The sequence below is a fragment of the Aphelocoma coerulescens genome, chromosome 6 (genome assembly GCF_041296385.1).
Source record: "Aphelocoma coerulescens isolate FSJ_1873_10779 chromosome 6, UR_Acoe_1.0, whole genome shotgun sequence".
Classification (NCBI taxonomy): Eukaryota; Metazoa; Chordata; class Aves; order Passeriformes; family Corvidae; genus Aphelocoma; species Aphelocoma coerulescens.
The window spans coordinates 22541128-22561366 of record NC_091020.1 but is presented as its reverse complement, the minus strand read 5'-3'; the positions used below and the strand labels follow the sequence as shown (position 1 = coordinate 22561366).

Genomic DNA, 20239 nt, shown 5'->3' with positions numbered 1-20239 from the left:
AGGTGCCCACTTAGAGCAGGGCAAACACTCACCCAGCTGGGGGAAGAGGGCAGTGCAACTACTTCATCTTAATAAAGAAGGTTCCTCTGAGGGTTTCCTCGTACCTGAGCTGCAGCTGGCACAAACACCAAGGCAGCAGAATGCTGGACCCCACCGAAAGGGAAATGTTTTTCCTGGCCCTGTAGGTTCTGGATGCAGTCTGTGGTCTTTGCTCCCCGCACTTGCCAGACACTCCTCCCAGCTCTCCCAATACTTGCAAAGGCACCTTCTATACACAAGGGTAAATCTTTATTTACAGAGCAGCAGTACAGGGGATACAAACATTGCCCCATGAAGGGAACTTCTTCCCTTCAGGACATGGCAGCAGCAGTATCACACACCAACCCAGCAAAAGGTATCACACACCCTTCCCAGGGATGGTCCTGCCATTCCAGAATGTCAGCACCCTCTCCCATGCCGTGCAGGAAAGCACAGGTGAGGCAATTCTGGTCAGACACCCCAAAAAACAGGCTGAAGGACAGCTTGTGCCCTGCCCCAGCCCAGAGCAGCCAGGTGGGGCATGCCAGTGCATAGATGGGTCCTGGGCACAACTAATACCTTGCCTTGCTGGCAAAGGTATGGTGTTCTGGGCTTCTGGCTCACCTGAAAGATGAGAACCTGATGGCTGCTGGCAGCAGCAGACCTTAGAAAGGCCAAGCCCCTGGGAGAAGGCACCTGCTGGGGGCTTTGTTGTGAGGGTTTCAGAGGCCATACCCAGCCCAGGCCTGGAGCTCAACTACTCCCAGCAACCCTCAGAGCTGCTTCCCCAGGCAATGTGTAAATGTCCCACCCCGAGTCCTGCAGAGACAGGCGAGACTAGGCTCCTGCTGCACAGGGAGCACATTCACAGGGTCTGAGCTGCTTTTAGTACTACTTGACTAAAGACAACCTCCAAAAACTCAGCAATAGCCTTCTACAATTTAAATCCACAACAGCTCCTCAGCCTTAGTCAAGCCTTACCCTCCTGGGCAGGCCACAGCCCTAAGCTTTGCTCCCCTGCTCCTGGCTGGACACAGGATGTCAAACACACCTCAGGGGTGAACTCACCCCTGCCCTCATAGAAGCTGCCTGCTCCTGCCTACCTGGCCAGCCCACCCTTCTTCCCTCCCCTGAAGGGGTAATGGCAGACAGTGTCTTGGGGCCCAGGAGCACTGCACAGCTATAAGAGGCACAGCCTCAGGGTGAGCAGCGGGGGCTGTAGGGCTGGCCAGCCTCCCCGAGGCCCCTAGCAGTCCCAGCAGGAACAAGGCATGGTGTGCAGGCTCTGTCTGCTGTCTCACGTGTACTCTGTCTTCCGGATGTAACTTGAGGGCACGTAGCCCTGCTTCCCATGGGCCTCGGCCAGCCACCACTCCTGATTGCCTGTGATGTCCTCAAACTGCAGGATCCTCAGTCTCTGGTTAGCTGACACACTCAGCTCGTTGGTGTTTCGGCCTTTGAAGGTGTAGAGAGCGTAGTAGACCTGCCAGACAAGGGGAGAGCATCAGTTGGATAGTCACACCACACAGCCTCACTCTGACACTGCACAGGATGTGTGGGCTTTTGTCCTTCTCCCCAAACAGCGAAAGCCCTGGCCCCATCCTGGCCTCTGCCCACCCCCATTTGCAGCCTAGTTCTGTCTCATACTCCACCTCCTACATCTTTCCCGTCACTGCCAGGGAGGAGGATGATTCAGTCCCCAGCCAAACTAAGCAGTTAGCCCTTGGCATCCCCAGCCCCATAAGGGTGGCTGAACTCACCTGGTTGCCCTCTGACTCGCTGTTCTCCAGCCCAGAGTCTCTGTCCTCCACCGAGGGTGTGGGCCTGAGATGTGCTTTGGTGGGGTGCCTGTTGCGAGAGCTGGGGCTGCAGCCTGGCTCGGGGCGGCTGTAGCGGCGCTGAGACGTCACTGTCCCAGCCAGTGGGGCTGTCCTGTCACCAGAGCCAAGCTGGGGCAGAGAGGGGGAGTCCACCTCCAGTGGGGGCTGTTGGGACTGGTACACATCTGCTGGTGAGGCAGAGTCCTGCAGGGGTTTCTGAGTGAAGGTGACAGCCGCCCCACTGGGGCTGAAGGTCAGGGTGGCGTTGCTTTGGGGAGAGCAGCTGCTGTGCTCCGACTCGTTGGAAGAGTGGCTGCCCACAGAGATGTCTGACTGGCTGCGGCGGGGGTTGTAGGGCTTCAGAAAGGAGCTGTACACAAAGCCTTTCGTCACTGCAGAGAGGGAGAGGAAGGGAGCTCAGATTGGGGCACAGGGAGACCAGAGGAGGGGACTCACAGCAGGCACCAAGGGCAGGGAACAGCCACCTACCCCCATTGTCGATGAGCCAGCGATTCTGGCTGCCCATGGGGTCCTTCTTCTTGATGACGCCCACAATGTCTCCTTCCAACAGGGAGACATCCAGGTCTTGGGCAGCATTGAAATTGCGGTCAGCCTGGAAGAGGCTCTCTGGGGGATAGCGGGCCAGGAGGGTGGCTCGGATGTCGTCTGACTGCAGGAGGTAGGTCGGCTGCAGAGGAACAAGGCAGGTGTGAGTGGCTGTCCTGGGCTCTGCAAGCCCTGACACCGGGCAGAGGGCACTCACCAGGCCGACAAGGGGCTGCCGCCGGGCAGACTGCCGTTCCATGCTCTTCCTTTCAAAAGTCTTCTTGGGAGCCGCCTGGGACTCTGGGAAGAAGGTGAAGGCCTGGAGCTGCTGGAGGACTCGACTGTGCTCATCCTGGAAGATGGCAATCAGGTTCCCCTCCCTGCCAGACACCTTCAGCAACTGGAACCAGAGCAAAGTTGGGGATCCTGGTTAGGTGACAGCTGCTGGGAGAAGCAGCCAAGAGCTACAGAGCAGACCACGGCAGGGGTCTGAGTCCTGCCCGTGATTTGTGTAAGACCCAGGTCTGCAGTCCTGTCTGGACTCAGCTCTAAGTGGTCCCCAAACTCATGACCCGAGATTCTCCCAGGAGAATGCTCTTCTGCCACTGCTCCAAGAGCCTTCTACACACAATTGCATCATAACCCTGCAATGCCTGACCCGAGCATCCCACAGGAGCCCTCCACAAGTCACTTGTGGCCTGAAACCGCAGTAGCAGCTTCCTCCACGATGTGACAGGTCCCAGTGATGCTCAGGGATAAACCCTGCAGGGATCAGTGCTGCTCTGAGCCCAGGGTGCTGCCTGCACTGCAGGAACCCACCGACAGCAGGGGTCTGAGCTCCTCCAGGGCCAGGCGCACGAAGTCGCAGTGTGCCTCGGCGTAGCCCCGCACGCAGCTGGCAAACAGCTCCTTGGCGAAGCGCAGGAACTTGGGCAGCTCGTCCAGCAGCTGCGCATTGAGGGCCTCGTAGTTGTTGCGGGCTGACTGCAGCTCCTCCAGCGTTCGCTTGTCCTTCAGCTTCTCCGCTCGCTCGGTGCAGTTGTGGAAGTCGAGGAGTTTGTCGAAGCGTTTCTGCACCAGCTTGTGGGGCCCCGCAAACATGCTCAGCAGCTGGCTCAGGGGCGAGCTCACCAGCCGCTCCGTCCGCTCTTTCTGGGGGACAGAGGTGCAGTGAGAAGGTGAGACAAGGTGCTCTCTCCCACTGTGAACGCCAGCAGCTCACTCTCCAGCACACAACCTCCCCAGGACAGTATAGTCACTGTCTCCTGCTGGCACCCACTGGATCTCCAGAGGTCCCTTCCAACAGCAATTATTCTATAATCTTACATAACTGTGCCAGCATGGGTAACTCTATGGGAAGCACCTGAACCACTCACATAAAGAGCTGTAGCATTTCAGGTATGGCTGAAAAAATGTGTATCTAACAGGCACATTCATAAACTCCCAGGCATCAAAGCTCTCAGGAGGGCAGAGCTAAGGAGGAATGCTCACAGCTCTCCCAGGTTACCCTCCCTGCAGCCTCCCAGGGCCTGCCCATCTGCAGCAGACCCCCAGCATGGGCCCCAAGGGGCATCCCCAGCACGCGAGAGCACAGCCTCACTCACAAAGCTGGAGAAGAGCTGGTCGCTGATGAGACGATTCACTTTCTGGAACTGGTCCAAGTCCCCACTTCCCTTCTCTGTGCACAGGTCCCACATGCTCCCTGCTGCCAGTGCCTTCATACAAGCTGATTCCTGCACCAGGGAGAGAGACATAGTCAGATGAGCCATCCTTGCTGCCCAGAAGGGGCTCCCAGGGCAGCCCAGACCCCTCTGCAGGGCTGAGGCAGGAGCCGTGGCCAGAGGCACTGCAGGGACACACCATGCAGACACGAGGGGCATGCTGAGCCCCACGGGCTGGGCATCACACCCAGACAGACTCACCCGGACATGCTGCAGGTAGAGGGAAAGGTCCCGGATGAAGGACTTGATCAGACGCTCCTGCATCCGGAAGTTTTTCTCTGTCTCTTCAAAGGCTTCATCCTTTAGCTGTGAGAGAAAGTGTTTCAAGGGAGGCGATGCAGGACTCAGCACCTCCCAGAGTGCAAGATGTGGGGCCCTCCTGCCCACAAGCTGGACAGCAGAGATGGGTGGTTCAGACCCTATGCTCACTCTGCCTCCCTGGCCTGGGTGAGAGCTGCACGGGGGAAGGGGTGTGGGGGGACAGCAGGTACCTCTGGAGAAGCACTGCAGGGTGTAAGTGCACCTGATGCACAGTACCTGGGGTGCAAAGCCTGTGAGATGCTTGAGGTGGCTGCTCACACGGTTGGATTTCTTGATGATAGAGTGGAAGTTGAGCTTGGAGATCTTCTCCATGAGGCTATCCTCATCCCCTTTTCTGTACTTTAGCACTAAAGAGATCGATACAGAAATCAAAACCTTTGTAAGCACAAATACCCATGTCTTACACTGCCTCATCAACAATCAACTTATTAGTTCTCCTCTTCCCCAAGCCTCTGTAGTCTGAAGAACCCCACGCATCATTAGAGAATGGCTTGGGTTGGAAGTGACCTAAAAATCATCTAGTTCTAACCCCTCTGCCATGGGCAGGGACATCTACTAGACCAAGTTGCTCAAAGCCCCATCCAACCTTGTCTTGAACACTTTCATCCACAACTTCTACAGGCAGCCTGATCCAATGCCTCACCACCCTCAGTGTACAGAATTTTTTCCTTATATCTAATCTAAATCTACTTTCTCTCAGTTTATCCAGTCCTATCACTACATGCCCTTGTAAAATATTGTATCATAACCTCCCATCCCATCCAGCACTGTGCCACCTATTTGGTTCTTGAGATGCCCTACAGTTTGCAGACAAACCATTCAAGCTCTTCCACAGGATTATGCATAATGCCAGCATAAGATGACGTAGAAGATGGTGTACAACAATCACTGGACATATGCTTCTACATTGCTTCTTTAGCAAATGCAAGCAATAATGATAGGCAGCTTCTGTCACCTCAGCTTCAGTGGGGCTATGAGGCAGGACTAAAGTGTAAGATCTGCATGAACCAGGGGCTTCCAAGGGAAAACAGGGAGGGTGGCCAGCAGGTATCAAAGGGAGTAATTTTCTCCCTCTGTTCAGTCCCAGGGAGGCTACACTTGGGTACTGCATCTAGTTTTGGTGCCTGAAGGCCACGAGAGATGTGGGGAGTCATAGCTCCTAATCCACAAGGAGAACTGGGGGAGCCAGGCAAGCTGGACATGAGGAGGCAGAGGGGGATCTGCTCACAACTAGCAGCTACTCGAAGGGCAGTTACAAAGGTGATGAGGCCAAACTTCCTTGAGCAGTGAGATTTCCTCTGTGACCATGGCTGCCAGCTAAGGCTCAGTGGCCAGCAGACACCAACCACAGAACACCCAGTCCTGTCTCTCTCTGCCCAGCTCCTCACCCAGGTCCTTCCGGCGCTTGTACTCGTTGATGTTGACGTTGATTTCTTTGACTGCGAGGACAGCAGCTGTGAGTGGTGCCCTATCAGGGTGAGCCTCGGGGGTGGCACTGAGCAGCTCCATCAGCAGCAGTGGGTACCGCATCACCCTCTGCACAGGTTTGATGAGGAAGGAGCCCAGGTTAATGTAGTTTGTGCAACCCCTGGAAAGACAGGACAAAGGAGATGTATCAGGTGTCAGTCCAACTCTGCCCCCTCAAACCAGTGCCAACCAGACCCAGAACTACAATGCCTCTAAATCCACTGTACTCTCTAAGTCATGCTGCCCTTATGCCCAAACTCACTGCACTCCTGAACTCTGGTGCTCTCAGTTCAACCCCAGGTTTCTGGTCCTCCCTTGCACCAGGTGATCCTTCCCAGCCAGGATCCTCTCCATTACCAGACCCACCATGAAATCCCACATAGGCACAGCCTCACACTTGCCAGAGAGCCACTTGTTTCAGATGCTGTTCCACCACACAACTCCCACATCTGTCTCCCAGTGCAGGACAGACTGACTGCAGGACTACAGTCACTGCAAGGCTTTCCTGGCTCCTCGGGGCTGAGGGCTCCCAAATCCTGTTTCCTGCCCAAGACCTCCCCTCACCTCATCACTTGTGCTGCCTACCTGTGCAGCCTACCCACTGCCACTGCTGCAATTATGCCACAGACACCCCTCTCCTCCCAGCTGTGCCTCCACAAAGCACTGTTAGGGCCCCCCAGCATGCACCCAGCCTGTGGCAGGAGGTTAGTTGCAAGGGAATGACCAGACCAACACGGACAGACAAGCAGGGACTAAGAGGAAGGATGCACTTACCACTCACTGTACAGGCTCCTGCCGGCCCAGAGAGTGCCAAAAAGCAAAGAAAAGCAAGGGTTAATAGGGTGGCAGGTGTGCAATCCCGCAGCCAGTGTCTGTGCCCTGCCAGTGAGGCTGCCAGGGCAGTGGGCAGCCCCGTTCTCCCACAGCAGCTGTCGGCACTGCTGGCTGCCGGGACATTTACCTCCACAAGCTGGAGCCCTGGCACTCGCTGAGCCAGGCAAAGCAGCTTCTTCCTCACCAGCCATGGTGGGTCAGGGTTTGGGGAACAGGAGCCCTCAGTCCAGGACATGCCACCTTCTCTATACATTGGTGGCTTCTCTGCAGATTTTAAGGGGGTCTATAGGTTTCCCAGAACCTGTGCATTGGGGCAGGGAGCCATTTGAACCCAGAGCCTGGTGAACTATGCAGTGCCACAGTCAGATCCTCTCCAGTCACCACCTGAACTGTCCAAACACTGCTGACAGAGGGGCACGGATGTTGGAAACTGATCCCCCTATCCCAGCCTGGTGGCTGCCACAGCCAGAGACTCAAACCTGAGGCTATCCAGCAGGTCCAGAAGTAGTTTCTGCATCTTCTCATCCTTCTCATAGGTTTCCAGCAGTGCAATGGCCTCATCATGGTTCTGGCAATACACCCTGTAGACACTCTCCAGCTCTGCACGCTGTGTCAGGAACACTGGCCCTGCAGACAGCAGCAAAGCAGGACTTGAGTGTCTCCTGGTCCCCAGCTGCCTCCAAAAACACTGGTGTGTCTCATGATAAGACATCCAGTGTCCCTGTTCCACACATACAGCTCAAGAAGACAGTGCTACTACAGCATGCAGGACCCCTCCTCATCACCCACCAGCACGGGGAGCTCAATCAAGCCAGGTCTCCCAGGAGGAGTAGTGGAGACATTGGTCACTGGGGCCACAGAGCAAAGGCACAGGCAGCCCAAGGCCTGAACAACTCGAGCTGGCAGCACTTTGGGGCAAAGGGCCACGGATGGCCACAGGCACTGTGTCTCAGCATGGTGACCTCTCGGGCAACACAGATCTCCTTGGCTTCGCTGTTGGACTGATGAGTAGCAATGGGGACCAGCAGGGAGAAAGCCCAGTCCCAGTGATCCTCTCCCACCATTTAAACTGTTATGTCCTGCCACTAGCAATGCCCATCCCAGACTTCTGAGAAAAGGTAACAGCAGAATTCATACCAATGGCATCTGAAGCCTCCAAGGTGGACAGCAGCTGCTTGGAGAAGTTAATTACCATGTGGATGTTTCCAAAAAGGCTCTCAAAGTCTATGTTCTGCATCTAGTAAATGGGAAAAGAGATGTCCTGGATGGGGAACATGTCCCAGCCAGATCCGACAGCCCCCCACCCACCCCCGCATTGCCCTCCTGCAACCCATGAGTCCTCAGCTTCACAGCAGGCACCTGGTGCGCCCTCCTTTCGTCGCAGTGACTCCTGTACGCATTTCCTTGTCCCCCAGTGCACTGAAACTCTCACTCCTTATGTGTCCTTCTCTTTCCCAGCAATTCTGCCTCTGCTCACCTGGTTTTCTCTTTCTCTTCCCACTAAATCTGTCCCATGCCGAGACTCCATATCTTATTTCTCCTGCCAATGAATTTAACCTATAAACCAAATGAAGAGAAACTTTTCCTGCCCCAGAAAATCAATCTGTGATACTTACTACCAGGTCTCTTGCTCCCAGCAAAGATGAGAGTTCAGCATCTCACAGCAGATGGGCTATTGCAACAAGTGCATGGAGCTGTGGGAACCACCCTTCTCCCCTCAGAATAGCTTAAATGTCCTCTCTGGGTTCCCGTGCTGCTTTGTCGCCTTAGAGAACTAAATGGACTCAGTATCCTCACCCCAATTCACCAGTTCTGCACCACAGCTTTCCCTCCCTTCCCATCTCCTACCTGTGCCTGCTGCAGGGGCACCATGATCCTCTCCACACACATCTCCAGGTCTCTGATATAGTCCCGCTCTGTCTGAAGCAGTTCCTCAATAACTTTGGCCCTCTTCTCCAGCATCCTTTGCTCTGCGCTCTCAGTGGCGGCCGAGGATGGCTCCAGGGATGGTGTCTGGGAGGACAGGAGAGTCATCTCTGCAAGACAGATAAACGAGATCATCATGCTCCAGCAAGGCTGCAAGGACAGGAGACAAATAGCACCTGAACTGCGACACATGTAACCCATGAAACTGAGAAACAGCACTACTGAGAGACCAAGGGCCTTTCCAGAGCGGCCATCCCCAGGGCTGCAGGCAGACCCGGCTGCTCCCACAGCCCACCCTCGCAGCACCAGGAACGCTGCAAAGCCCCGGCACCGGCGCGCCGGGCAACAAACCTGCTCCACACGGTCTGCCCCTGTACCGGCCGGGACCTGGGTCCTCTCCCACGCCGCTCTCCAATTCCGCGGCTCCGGGAGGCTGCGGACACGGAGGGAAGCCCCCGCTGCCCCGCCGGGCAATGGCGGCCACCCCTCCCTCAGGCTGGGAACCGGGTCTCCGCTCTGCAGCCGCGGGGCATTTCCATCTCAATGGCCGCGGAGGGCCCCGGGCACCGCAACGGTGCTGCCGCCGGCAAAGCCTGGAGCTGGATCCCGGCCAGGGGGCCGGGCAGGGCCGCCCCGCCCGCAGGGCCCGGGGCTGCGGGCCGCCCTCCTCGGCCCCGTCCAGACTCCCGCGGCCGCCTCTCCTCCTGGTTTTCTGTCCCACCTGCGGCCCCGGGCCGGCCCAGCCCCCTCCCGCTCCCATTGAGGCATTTTATCCCCCCGCAGATGCCTGGGCCCCGCCGCTCTCTGCCCCACCTGCCTGCGTTCAAAGGCTGTGCCCTCGGACCGAAACCACGGCCACAGTGTTCCCACCGCCCCTCCCCGACCGCCCCCTGGTCACCCCTCTGAGGCCAGGAACACTCGGGTCTCCCCCATTTCAGGGCAGCACGGAGCCCCTTGCAGCGCCCAGCCTGCCTCGGGTACCCCATTTCATGTCAATGGCTGATGCCACAAATGCGCCGTCTGCTACGGAGCCCCAGCTGCCCTCCATCAGCGGATTTTTTTTTTAGATTTGCAGACATGTCCCAGCTCAGACATTTCTAGGAATGTTTTTGCAGAACAGGCACTTCCAGACCTCCACCTCCCTGACCTCTCCGGTGACAGCCTCAGGCAACAGGAGGCTCAGCATCGATTAAACCCAGGGACACCCAGCAGGGCTTGGGACTTATCCTGGTACCACAGCACCGACTGTGCACGGCCCCAAGAAACCCCCATGCTCCCAGCTGCTTCTGCCCAGGTGCTGGGCAGGCTGCAGGCAGCCCCCAGCTGTGCCCTGTGGGGTGATGGCAGTACCCAGCACGGCAGCATGAAACATGGCATGGGAAAATTGCTGCCTCAGCCTAAGCATCCTGCCCACTGCTCTCCCAGGCCGGGGTCTTCACACTGAAACAACCCGAGAAAGAAGACATCCAAGCTGAGACACTGACTCAGCCCATGATTATCTGAAACCATGCCAGCCCTTTTGGCCCTTCCCACTGCAGAGCAGCTGGGGAAGAAACCAGGAGCATCAGCACCAAGCAGCAAGTTCTTACAGCCACCTGGACTGAGGATGAACCACTGTGCCTCTCTGCAGAAAGAAAAGCTTCAAAATCATTCCCACTGCAAGCCCGGCAGATGGGAAACCCAGCTGAAACGCTCAGATGCCCTCCATGTGGGAAGGAAGATACTCATCTTTCTCAGCTGGCATTTCTGCTGCCCTGCCTTGAAATCTAGCCTGGGGAGAGGCAAAACGACCAGCTCCATGGAGGACGACTCAGTGACACAACCAGCACTACATTTAGTATGCAATCATTGGGAAGAGAAGGCCTCACTGATTCCTACTGGCAACTATCCTTAAGACTAACCCCATCAGAGCCTGTCTTTGGCTTTCCAGCAGTCCCTGATGATGAACTTTATCAACTCTAACGCAGCAGGAATCTGCAAGGAGGGCCTGGGAGCAGATGCTGGGTTTAACTGGTTTTGCTCTTTGCATTTCCACAGCATCTGCAAAGTCACAGCAGCAGACTGGGCCCTGCTGCACAAGGTCCTCCACAAACACCCACAGGGATATCCCTAGACTTGGAGCCTGAACAGGATACGAGCAGAAAAATGTACAGGAGGGACAACTAAACACCAAGATAATACAGTCAGCAAGTCTTTGTGGCTCAGAGTTAATGAAGTAATAACAAATGAGTTATTTTAAAGAAGGCATGGCATTTGTTTTGCAGGAGAGCAAGCTCAAGTGGGAAGGCAACCGGGAAGAAACAGGAAGGTGTTAATTTGCAATGCAAACAGGTGTGTGAAACCCAGAGGGGGTGGGCGGGTGAGATGATACTACTGCATGGGGTAGGCTGGGAAGAATCTCGAAAATGAAGACAAGCCAAAATCACAGCCAGAAATGACCCATGCAGCAGCATTTGGGAAGACAAATGGAAAAGATTACATTTGCTTTGGTCAAAGAGCAGGATTTTATATTTAGCCCCAGGCAAAATGCCACCACATTAAGTTTTGTACAGGACACCTCGGGAGTTTACTGCACCACCAAACAACCCTGCTGTGCTCCCAGCCTTAGCCATAGCTAAACTGCAGTCACACCATGTGTTTGGCTCCAGCTCCCCAAAACAAAGCTGGGGATGCCCAGTGCTGCTGGCAAGTGCAGCAGCTCCCCATGCTCCACCAAGCAAACCCCAGGCAAGTAAATCTAGGTTAGGCCCTTACAGAAAGTACCCTGTGGCAAGGATTCAACCCACACTTGTGAGATTGCCAGCTCCATGACACCCTTCTTCGGCAAGTCTCAAATCCCTGCCTATGGAAGAGAAATTAAAACCTTCCCTGCACGGATTTTAAGCCCACAGTAGTCATCAGCTCAGCTCGGTTGACCTGGCACAATGCTGGGAACCAGTTCTACTCACTTACACTGTACTAGTATTTGCATGATTTTGAAGACTCATACAAATGAATTCTCCTCCAGCCTTCTTGCTCTTTCTGGAAAGTTCAAGATTCCTTCAAAAACAAGGCTACATTGCAGTCAAGCCTCTTAGGATTCTTGTTGTTTATGACTAGTCCAGCATCCTCCTTCAGCAATGAACTCAAAAGGTGTCCTACTTCTTTCCAAACACTTGCAGCTCAAAATATTCAAATACAAAATTTATTTTTTAATATTTGGCTCTTATATCTAACCAATATGTATTAGTGTTTCTTTCTGACGCATTTAAAAACTCTCACTTTTTGTGTTTCATACTATCTCTGTTAATTGTCATCAATTTATTTTTTCCTGTTTGTCACACATTCTTGTATGTCTAACAGCAGCTTTCCCTAAATGAGGCTTGTTAAGCAGTTAACTAAACCCACCAATTTCACAGCTGTGGGTTTTGGTCATCCAGTAAGTATTTTTGAAACAGATCTCCATTTTACTTCACAGATTTTCAATTTAAATGTTACCTTTCAATTTGATTAATCATGCCCATCAACTTTGAAGGTGCTAAGACATGCACCACAGCTTGAATGGGCTTTGTCGGCCTGCAGGAATATGACTCGTATTTCTCATGAAGCCACCAAATTCCAATCCAGTGACAAATTCATCTTTACCCATGACACAGTTGCCAAATAGGCATTCAGAAATACATTTCCATAAACAATGTTCTCAATCACAATTTTCAGAGACTCAGATTTTGTTCTCCTGTTTCTTCTTGGTTTGATGGTCTGAGTCAGCCTCCCAGGAGCACCTGCTTTTGAGCTTTGCTAGTACCCCTGCTGACCCACGAGAGATCCAACACCAGCTCGTAACCCAGCCCTGGCAACGAGGTGTGAAGATGGAGCACACTCCCACCTCTGCCCTTCCCGGGGAGGCTGCGACTTGCTGTCGCAATCACACGGCTCATCCTGCTCGTCTGAGAAATGCCACCGTCATCAGCTTTCTTCCAATTAACGAAAACTTTGAGTTGTTATTACCCACCCTCCTACTGGGAGCACACATGCAGGTTTTCCCTGCCCGGCTCTGGGAGCAGAGATGGCCCACAAAGACCAGATCCGATGGGATGCATGTGCACCACGCTGCAGGGCTCTCCCAAAAGTCTGCATCGCCCCTCAACTGCTCCTGCTCAGGACTCACCTGGCAGCATCCCGCAGGCTCGGCGCAGCCCGGCGGGCGCTAACGCAACCTGGAGAGGGACGTGCCGCCCATCAGCGCCGGCGACAATCCCAGGAATCTCCGGTGGAGCTGCACCCAGCCGCGAGGCAAGCCCGGCCCCGGGCCCACAGCTCAGCACAGTCAAGCAGTGACTCAGGACAAAACAAACCAGCTGCAAATATTTGAAGTATGTGGAGGCCAGGAGGGGAGGAGCCACTGCCGACCATGAGAGGGGAGGCGATGAAACTAGGGCAGGGAATAATTAATCTGAGCGAAAGGCTAAACTCGCTGCCAGGAGCAGGATCTGGCTGGGGCGAAAACTCTTACTCCAGACATTGGTAACACACCAGTGAGATGAACGGGGGCAGAACAGGGATGCTTCTCCAGGGCCACTGGAATGGCATGGTGTCCCAAACATGTCTAATGCAGAGCCTGCTTGGTGGAGATACCTCTCTGATGATATCTCTCTGTGGTGAGACCACAACCATCGCCCCCAACAGCCTCTGGTTGCCCAGACAGCCCCATGGCATTGGGTGTGAGCAGAGGATGACTGCAATCCTTGACACAGAAAAAAGTGAAGTAATATGATGGTGTAAAAGAGCTAAGCTGCTAAAGCTGAGTCAGGGCATCAACAGAAGTGTGAGCAAAAACACCGAGAGAAAAAAGAATGAAAGCTGAAAGTTCTTTAAAAGGATGTTTTAAATAGACATGAAAAAAACATGAAGAGAACTGTACTGATGAAAAATCTGTCCTGCATCTGTGCTTCAATAAAGACAGCAAATATAAATATATAAATGAGCATAGAAAGTGGATAATAGATAATAGACACACCAGGAACTCTGAAGCACAGAAAAATGAGAAAAGAAATACATCAAGAAAAAAATCCATGGATGGTAGAATTCAATTTTCATCTTTTAAATGAAGAAATAAAATGCTGCTTTATAATAGACCTTTATTTCCATCCAGGACAAAAGAAAACCTACAATGGCACAATCCAACATTTTTGGCAACCCTGGCGAAAAGGTAGAATTATACAATGAATTTTCTGCTTCTTTCTTTCTAAAAAGAAAGAAAGAAAAAGACCTTGAAAACCCACTGCCAGTGGAGACTATCCAGAAAAAAAGGCATTTCTAAACAAAGACTGGATTTAGTTAATCTCACATAATAAAGTAAATGGAAAATCACTGCTGTCATGTAGAGAACTGAAGATCAATTAAACAGGATCACAAAATAAAGATGAGGCATATGAGTCACTGAGTGATCCAGGGTATCCTGGATAAGATGGAATTATTCAAACCAAGCAGGTTTAATGCAGACAAATGCATTAATGTATTAATGGGAACAAGAAACACAGCCACATGCAGGATTGTATTCTGGGGAGTAATTATTTTGCTTCATCAGACAAAATTCAGCAGGAGTTCCCTGACTTGTGGAGGACAACTGGGGTTTTAGACAAAGGCACAGGGGCATAGCAAGGTAAACTAGTATTGACACCCACCCAGAATCCCTCACCCAGCCCTCAAGTCCACTGTTTTAAAAGTCTGAACTGAAAAATGAGTGAGCATCAGGAAGAATAAACACATAAAGGTCTTCCTGCGAGTCTTTGACATGGGTATTTTAAGACTTCACTACAAAGAATTGAAGACTGAAAAATTACTTTATGACAGTACCTGCCTGAGAAGAATATCCATCAACTAAAAAGCTCCAATTTAGGAAAAAAGGTTGGGGTTCAGAGCTGAAATAGAACACATAATATGCAAAAAACTTTTAAGAGTGATGGTGACTAAGCAGCAAAGTTGTGACAGGTGGGTTCTCCTGTTGATGTGTCAGGCAGTCATATCTGAGTCTCATCCCAGCAGAGGTGCTCTAACCAAGTAGCTGTCACCCGGTTACACCATACAGAAATCTGTAAGAAGTGGGATAACCCTCCTAACAGAAAAGATCATCTCTACTGGCTTGAAGTATTCAAGGCAGGCTGGATGGGGCCCTGGGCAACCTGATCTAGTGTGTGGCATTCCTGCCCATGGCAGGGGCACTGGAACTAGAAGATCTGTAAGGTCTCTTCCAACCCAAACCATTCTATGACTCTACGATCCCTACTGAGGCTTTCAAGTCCCAATTTCTGTTACTCAGGGGATTGAGGAGGAACCTGTGAGAGAAGTAAACAGCATTAGAAAAGGTGCCTGGAGCACACACTGAGGGAAAACCAGAGCTGCCTTTTCCCTGCCACCTGCGTAGGAGGGTGTCTGCTGTCAAGCACAATGGGAACTCTTTTGGGGAGGTGCTGGTGGGATCTTGCACTGAGGCAGCTACAGCAGCAAGCATCACATACCAAGGAGAGCTGCTGCTGGTCCATCACTGTGCCCCGGCAGGGCAGGAGGAGGAAAGTAACAGACAATTGCAGCCAGAAACAGGCCACAGGATGGACAGACAGTGTTTGAAATACCTGGAGCATTCATCCTTCCTTTCCTGCTGTGAGACACTGGTGCTGATGATGAGGGCATCCTGCCCGGCACCTCTCACAGCTACTCCCATGCCCCTGAGTCTGCCACAGTGGGGAAAAAAATCCTTCAGCCCTGAAGAGTGAAAGCTTTCACTTGGCATCACAGTCTGTCCCTTCAACTCTTGCAAAAGCTGGACAAGCCAGCACTGCTCCAGCCTCCTAAGGCTTTGTGGACAATTTCCCATCCCACTCTGTTCCTGGCCTCCTCCTGGCTCCCCTGCTGCCCTTTGGACGTCTTGGCACTGTAAAGCCTCTCCCTTTCCTCGCCCTGGGGACACAGCTGAGCAAAGTCCCACCCTAACAGGGTGGCTGGAGAGTGCAGAAATGCAGCCTTTGGAGCCTGCTTAATCAAATATCTCCAGAGGACAGATTTCATGCTAAGGCAAAGGTAGTCACTGCCTCCAGCTTTGCCATCGCTTTGGCTGTTGCAGTTTTCCTCTCCATTTCAATCCCACTTCACGGAGAGTTCACACACACAGCTACATGAGACAGATGCTGGCAGAAAGGGCACAGGAACGAACAGGTTTTCAGACACATGGAGGCCTGTCCGTCAAGAAGGGCTCCTTCTGTCCCTCTGCCTAGACCCCAGCACCTTGCTGCCACTTCCCCCCCCACACCAATATTCTTCCAACAACCAGCCAAGCTTCACAAATCTGTCTGCAGCTGACTCTGACACAGCCACATCAATGCAATGATTTCACCCATGCCAAGACAGCCTAAGCCTTCCACTTTGGTGACTCTCCAGCTCCAGGGTGCTATTTGATAGGATTGGAGACCCAGGGATGGCTTGGGGACCCAGAACACAGGGCATGCAATATGTAGCACAGCCAAGGGACCACTGAAACACCGAGGGGCTGGCGACGCAGGAGATTCCCATCGGTGACACCCCCCAACATGCAGGTGCCTCAGTGTCCTGCCCAGGTGAATTACACAACTCTGAGTACTTGCTCTCTGCATATATCTGAGTGCTACAACAGTTTCCTCTATTTCCTGTTTGCACTGCCTGTGAACAGCTGCCATGCTCAGGGTCAGGAATTGGTTCTTACACGTAGAATCTATTCATGATGGGTTATAAAAGTAAAACAGGCAGTGGAAATAACCCAGCATCTCACCCTTTCCCTCATGAGGAACCTCCTCAGGGCCCTAAAAGAACAGACAAACCAGGGCCACAAGTTTTAGGGTGTACCTGAAACACTCAGGAGTGACAGAACAGACAGCATTGAGCCTGTGCCACCTGTGCTTCCCTCTCACTTGGGCCTCCACAAAATCCCCTTGCAGAGGCTGTACAGAGGGGTGATGACCATGATGCTCATTTCAGTAAATCCCAGGGAGGAGCCTTCCTGTGAGAGCCTGTCTGTGCTGGCCACCCACGTGCACCAGAGTCCCAGTGCTGCCCTGGTGCCTGGGTGAAGGGCAGGGTAAAGGCACGCCCAAGGGAATTGCCCACCATTTCCCTGTGTACCTTGCTTTTTCTTCCTGGTCTGCACAAACTCTGAGTGCCGCAGGGCACTGGGAGCCGTCCGTCTGTAGAAGCTGTTCCGCTGCAGCACAGAGCCCACCCTGTTTGCTTCCTCAGCCTCCTGCTCCCAGAGCTGGCTCCAGTCCGGCCGGCCCGTGCGTACCCTCGAGCACTCTGCTCCACTGCTGCTCTTGGCTGGCATCCCAGGCCCTGGGGCTTCTCCTTCCAGCTCCCCATAGCTGTCGTAGTCAACAACGCATGTCTTGAACTGTGTGTAGCAGGTACCTGACCCCAGGTTCATGCCACCATCTCCTGAGGACCTGACTGCAAATGCAGGAACTTCACAACCTCTGCCTGGACTGCTGTGGTCCATGACATGGCCTTTGGGTCTCCTCTGTTGCTCAGTGTCTTCTTGGTCTACTTGGTCCCTGGTACCTACATGTGGCCTTTCCTGCTCTCTATATGCCCTAGGGCCTCCATCATCTCTATACCCCCTTTCCCCTTCCCTATATACTAGATTGCCTCCATCCTCTCTATACTGCCTTCTCCTCTCCCTATACTCCCCAGAGTCCCTCTCTTGCCTGTGCCACAGTTCCTTCTTCCTAGAATATCTTTCATCTTCACTGTAGTCCGTAGGATCTCTGTAGTCCTGATACCACCTTCCCTCCTTCCTACAGTCTCCAAGACCCCTGTCCTCTCCATACTGCCTTCCCCTCTCCCTGTACTGCCCAGGTACTCTGTCCTCTCGGTTCTGCCCTTCTCTTATCTCAGAACTGCAGTTTCTGTTTTGAACACCCTCCCTCTCATACAACCTGTAGTTTCTGCCCTCTATATCCTGTCTTTTGCCTTCCCAAACATCATCTGCTTTCCTGCAGTCCATGTACTGCATCTCTCCCTTCCAAAAACCTCCACAGTCTCCATTCCTGCTCTGTTGGTCCACGGAGATGCCCTCCTGTCTCCTGGAACCGTCCCAGCCGCTGTCTGCTCCTCGGCTGCCCGGGTACTGCCTCCTCGTCACCCTGGGTCTGTCGTTGCAGCCAGCCACGTCCTCTCTCCGTACAGCACAACAGTCCTCATATTCCCAGCTGAGGAGCTGCGGTTGTCTCGGATCCTCCATGCAGTGTTTCCTCTAAGGATAGGTGTGCACAGTCCTGTGGGGTGTGGCACAGGGGCCCACTCCCCTCACTCTCTGCTCTCTGAGCCCTGCCCCGGGCTGACGCCAGTTCTCCACTCTGCTCCAGCACTCCTGTCCCAAGTGAAACGCAGGTGCTGCTTCCTGAAACCAGCCAGCAAAGGCACGGGCCCAATCACTGCCAGCCCCGGCCTCCTCCACCTGCTGCCCAAAGTAATCAGTAACCAGCCCGGAGCGAGGAGGGGAGCCAGGCTGGGCAGGCTCTCACTGCCCAAACCGGCTCCACGGCTTTGCCAAAGGCTCTCTGCAGGCAGCTCTGAGGCAGGGGAAGAGGAGGGCACTGGAGCATGCAGAGGCCCTGCCCCGAGACCAGTGTCCTCAGGGAAGGGAAACAGAGCGTGTGTGAGACTGCAGGAAGCCACAAACCAGAGGTGGGATACCAGATCTTCTTCCACTGCCTTCCCATCCCTGATAGCATGAAGGCAACAACGTGGTCTAGAAGAGGCTGGGCTCTGCTCCACACCTCGCTGGGGCAAATTGAGGCCTTCAGGCTGCCCCTGGCTCAACCCTGATGCTGAGCCCATTCCCTTCCCAGCCCTCATCCACAGTCATGGGAAGATCAGGAGAGGAGCTGCTCCCTGCAAGACAGAGCAGTGCCTACACAGTGCCATGCAGCCACAGATGCCTGGTTCCCTGCTCTAGCGGGAACAGCTGGTCCACCCGCTGACAGGAACAGGCTTGAAGGGATTACCTGGGTTACGGAGTCCAGTGCCAACACACAAAATAAGTTTCCAGGAGGCTATAGAAATATGCACTCTCACTGCAGGGCACAACATATTCCCAATTTTCCATGCTAAACAGAGAGCTCCTATAAGAAACCAAGAGACAACCACAACATGCCCTTGACAGAGAGCGTGAGAGTCTGTGGATGTCATCCATGTCTCAGGTTCTTGCAACACTTGTTAGGAATGCAGAGCCCATGCTCTCAGCTGGTAGAAGACAAAAATAAAACCAATTCTCCTGCTCCAACTGCAGGAGGGCAAACGCTAATCCTGCCCCAGCCTGGTGATCAGCAACACCCCAGTGTGCTCAAGACACTCCAAAAAAGCAACCTGATGATTTTAAAGATTTATGGTAGAAAACCATATATTTTCTACTCTTCCTTTGGCTCCCCAAAAGATACACTGAGGGGCTGGATTCCCTCAAGACTATGCCTGCCCTGCTTTGGTTGCTGGTCAAAGCTTAGTGAGAGCTTTTCTGCCTTCGATGTGTCTCCATGTTCCCCTAACAGTGGTAACGCAGAGGTCACGCCTCAGGCATGGCCCAAACACATTTTGCTGAGCTGATGCAACACCAAGTTACTGTTCTGGCCTGCTGCACTAGAACTGGGCTAGCAAGACATGCTCTCTGGCCACATTCAGATGTGTCAGGAGGGACATGACAGAGCTTGGGTAGGAGACGTCTTTATCACAGGGCTAGAGAGGTCTCTTGAACTGGAGAAAAATCTCCTAGGACTACTGGAAGCTTACTAACTTGAGGATGCCTCAAGTTAGTGCATTAGTTCTTGCCTAAAGCTTCCACTTCCAGAAGCCAACAGGGGACAGGTTCCACAGGATCGGTCCTCTGCCAGGAAGCACTGGGACAGTAGGAGACATTTCCCAGCAAGACCCATCCCTTCAGAAAATTTCCCTTGAGATTCAGCCTAGATTTTCTGCTTCCTACCTTCAAGTTATTTCACCTAGCTTCAAATCCTTTAGGCCTCCTTCCAAGCATGCCTCTCGCATACCACTGACATGCAGGTTGTTTGTCACCCTATTTTCCTGGTGCACTCTATCAGCCTTCGTTCCCATGTGCTCTGCCTCAGACATGATCGTGCAGCAAAGTGCCTGGGCTCCCCAGCGCTGATTAAGCAGTGGGAGGATGGAGGCAGTGAATTCAGAGTGAGTAATTCCCAGGCAGGAGTTGGCATTTCACTCCACCTCCTGCATGCAGTGCCCACATTTCCTGCATGTCGTGGGTTTTGGTAACAGAACTGCAGTGTCAGAGCTCCTGGGAGAAGCCTGGGAAGGGACTGTGGGAGAAGATGTATGTGGTCCCATCTTTCCATTTGTCTACTGTAATATCAAGTGAATGTAATTAACAGCACTGATCTTTACATGGCACCTTCAGGTTTCAGAGAACAAATGTGCTGATATAATAATGGCAAATTCCTCTTTCCTGAGTAATTTTTTTCTGGAGTGCAAGAACAAAAGTCACATTTTCAGCTACAGATATGCCACAATTGAAAACTCTTTGTTGCTATTACCAACAGAACAGTGCCGTTTTCT

General features: G+C 53.1%; 1 protein-coding gene across 7 annotated transcripts in view; it reads right to left on the bottom strand.

Moving 5' to 3' along the window:
• Positions 1–266: 266 nt before the first annotated feature.
• DNMBP (dynamin binding protein) overlaps positions 267–20239 on the bottom strand; it is a 34048-nt gene continuing 14075 nt past the window's right edge. For 3 of the 7 annotated variants that reach the window (XM_069019790.1, XM_069019788.1, XM_069019789.1), the window contains 13 exons: positions 8576–8763; positions 7865–7964; positions 7207–7354; positions 6668–6685; positions 5815–6014; positions 4643–4773; positions 4307–4411; positions 3989–4117; positions 3204–3536; positions 2602–2784; positions 2328–2526; positions 1779–2230; positions 267–1501 (listed from right to left, as the gene is read on the bottom strand). In XM_069019790.1, coding sequence (XP_068875891.1) covers positions 1316–1501; positions 1779–2230; positions 2328–2526; positions 2602–2784; positions 3204–3536; positions 3989–4117; positions 4307–4411; positions 4643–4773; positions 5815–6014; positions 6668–6685; positions 7207–7354; positions 7865–7964; positions 8576–8763 — 2372 coding nt within the window. In that variant the 3' untranslated portion in view covers positions 267–1315. The other 4 variants (XM_069019793.1, XM_069019794.1, XM_069019795.1 and 1 more) reach the window with 4 other exon arrangements.